The sequence below is a fragment of the Elephantulus edwardii genome, unplaced genomic scaffold (genome assembly GCF_000299155.1).
Source record: "Elephantulus edwardii isolate Elephantulus edwardi_28Jun2011 unplaced genomic scaffold, EleEdw1.0 scaffold00372, whole genome shotgun sequence".
Taxonomy (NCBI): Eukaryota; Metazoa; Chordata; class Mammalia; order Macroscelidea; family Macroscelididae; genus Elephantulus; species Elephantulus edwardii.
This window is the reverse complement of record NW_006400122.1, coordinates 150,121-152,504: the sequence shown is the minus strand read 5'-3', so window position 1 is coordinate 152,504 and position 2,384 is coordinate 150,121. Positions and strand designations below refer to the sequence as shown.

General features: G+C 35.2%; 1 protein-coding gene across 1 annotated transcript in view; it reads right to left on the bottom strand.

The window, feature by feature from the left end:
- LOC102848796 (ras-related protein Rab-2A-like) overlaps positions 1–2,384 on the bottom strand; it is a 69,936-nt gene that overhangs the window by 26,593 nt on the left and 40,959 nt on the right. The window contains exons 4-5 of the mRNA XM_006902142.1: positions 1,282–1,364; positions 763–855 (exon numbers count right to left, since the gene is read on the bottom strand). Coding sequence (XP_006902204.1) covers positions 763–855; positions 1,282–1,364 — 176 coding nt within the window. The remainder of the gene's footprint in view (positions 1–762; positions 856–1,281; positions 1,365–2,384) is intronic.

Below are 2,384 nucleotides of genomic sequence, written 5' to 3'. Positions count from 1 at the left end.
TGTTCATTGAAATGAAAAATAAACCACCTAAATAAAAAAAATATATATGTATTTCATTGTTACCTAAAAAAAAAAAAAAAGAGTTTCAGTTCCTTCACATACTTGCCAATGTTTTATTGGTTTCATCCTTTTAATTAATGCCATTGTGGTAGTAAACTGTGCTGCCAACCTGAAGGCATGTGGTTTCAATCCACCAGGTCCTCTGTGGGAGAAAGATGAGCAATCTTCTGTGTGATTTTCTGTCTCTGAAAACCTGCTGGAGAGTGAGCTATGGGTTGGTTCTGACTCAGTGGCACACAACAACAACAACATAATGATGTAACACTAAAACCAAACCCACTGTGGTCAATTCTGACTCATAGTCATTTTCCATCAAGTTTCTGAGGATGTCAATCTTCAAAAGAGGTTACCTATCTTTTGTCATTAGAAATGGCTAGTGTATGCAAAATACTCTTTCAGTCAGCAGCCCAATCGTGATGCACTACACCACCACATGACCATTGTGGCTTTAATGTACATTACCCTCATAATTAGTAAAGTATTTAGAAATACATTCATGTATTTATTTGCCATTTTCTTCAGTATCCTAATTCAGACCTTCTTATCCATTTTAAAATTATTTTATTATTAATGAGAAATACTTTAGAACTTTCAAAATTTTATAAGAAATCAGTAATTTACATTTGGACAAAAGAAAAAGTAGCTACACAAATAGCACAGCCTTCAACATGAGTGTAAAAATTCAATCTCAGAGTTTTTTACCTTTTATTTCCTATCAGCATAATGACCATGTTGGAATTGGAATGCTGGCGGGCATCTTCTAACCAGGTTGTCAAGTGGTTGAATGTATCTCTCCTAAAAAGAAATAATATTTTGATTTGTAATTTATTCCTGCTAAAGAATATATATGAATAGTATTTATTCCATTAAAGAAAACTATTTTAACCATATCCATTTATGTAATGAGAAACAGGTCTCAAGTAGCGTTTCTGAGCCGAGAGTTACATTTCAGTTTAGAAATGAAATTTAATTTCATTTAATGAACTTCCAATGAATGAATAAGAATAATAATACCAAAGTTATAAATTTGGGAGTGCCTTTTTGTATAAAAAGAATTCAGTTGTAGATTCCTGTGGCAAATTTAGATGTAAGAAATACAAATTTTAAGGACAAACAAACAGCAAATAAAGGGCAAAGTATATTCAGTATATATTATGTTCAGTATTGGTAATCATATTACTAAGAAATTCTCCACATTAAGCACTATTTTCAGGTTCTCACCTTGTAATATCATATACTAGTAAAGCACCTGCTGCGCCTCTGTAATATGACCTTGTGATGGAGCGAAAAGACTCTTGCCCTGCCTGTTAGGAAGGAAAAGGTGTAGAGTTTACATTTAGTCAGCTGTCATATACATATATTCACATCCCTATGAAGCCTGGGCAGGTAGAGAAGAGGTCCATGAAGAGAAAGATAAAAACATCACCTGCTTTAGGAAAAAGTTACATAATACCACTAGTCAAGCAGTCACACATGCAGACCCACCCTCCATAGGAACAAGACTACCTTGCCTGGCAATCTCTGACAACCCAATTTCTGAACGGCTTCACAATACATGAATCATTATTAGAGCACAGAATGGACTCCTAGCAACTAAGCTCTGAAGACAAATTTGAAAGGAAGCAAATAACCCAGAGCTTCACATTTGAATTCAATAACCCACTCCCTGGGGCAGCTGTTGACACCAGAATAAATAAAGTCCATTGTAAATAAATGATGAATGACAATTTTACGCCCACCATCTGCTGGTATAAAGGTTGTTGGAAGGCCAAGGATGCAGATTTTATCAGTTATATCATAAACTGCAGTGGGCTTTCTAAGTCATCAGATGGTATTCTTGGAGCAATCATTTTATGATGAGAAACAGAAAATGCTTCTGAATTCAATTTATATAATTTTCTCTCTACAGTTAATCAATTTTCTCTGTATGTGATATATAATGCTTGTCAAATCCAACAGGAAGCCAAAGTCATCTTTACAACCAGTTGTGAAAAACAGAAACTAAAGATCATACAAAAACAGTTATTTGTCATTGACTGGTGGTACTAAACATTCTGTTCTTTTAAGAAAGACTACCGAGGGATATGCCTACCGTTTTAAAACTAAATGTATTCTTTTTTCTTTCTTAAGCAACTCTTCTCTACATTTGGGGGAAATATGCCCATAAATCAAGTTGTTGTTGTTATGTGCCGTGGAGTCGTTTGCGACTCACAGCGACCCTATGTACAACAGCCCTAAACCGTGCTCTATCCTATGCCAATCTCATTGCCTCTGACACACCCATCCCGATTACCCCAGTCACTGAATCAATCCACCTCACAGAG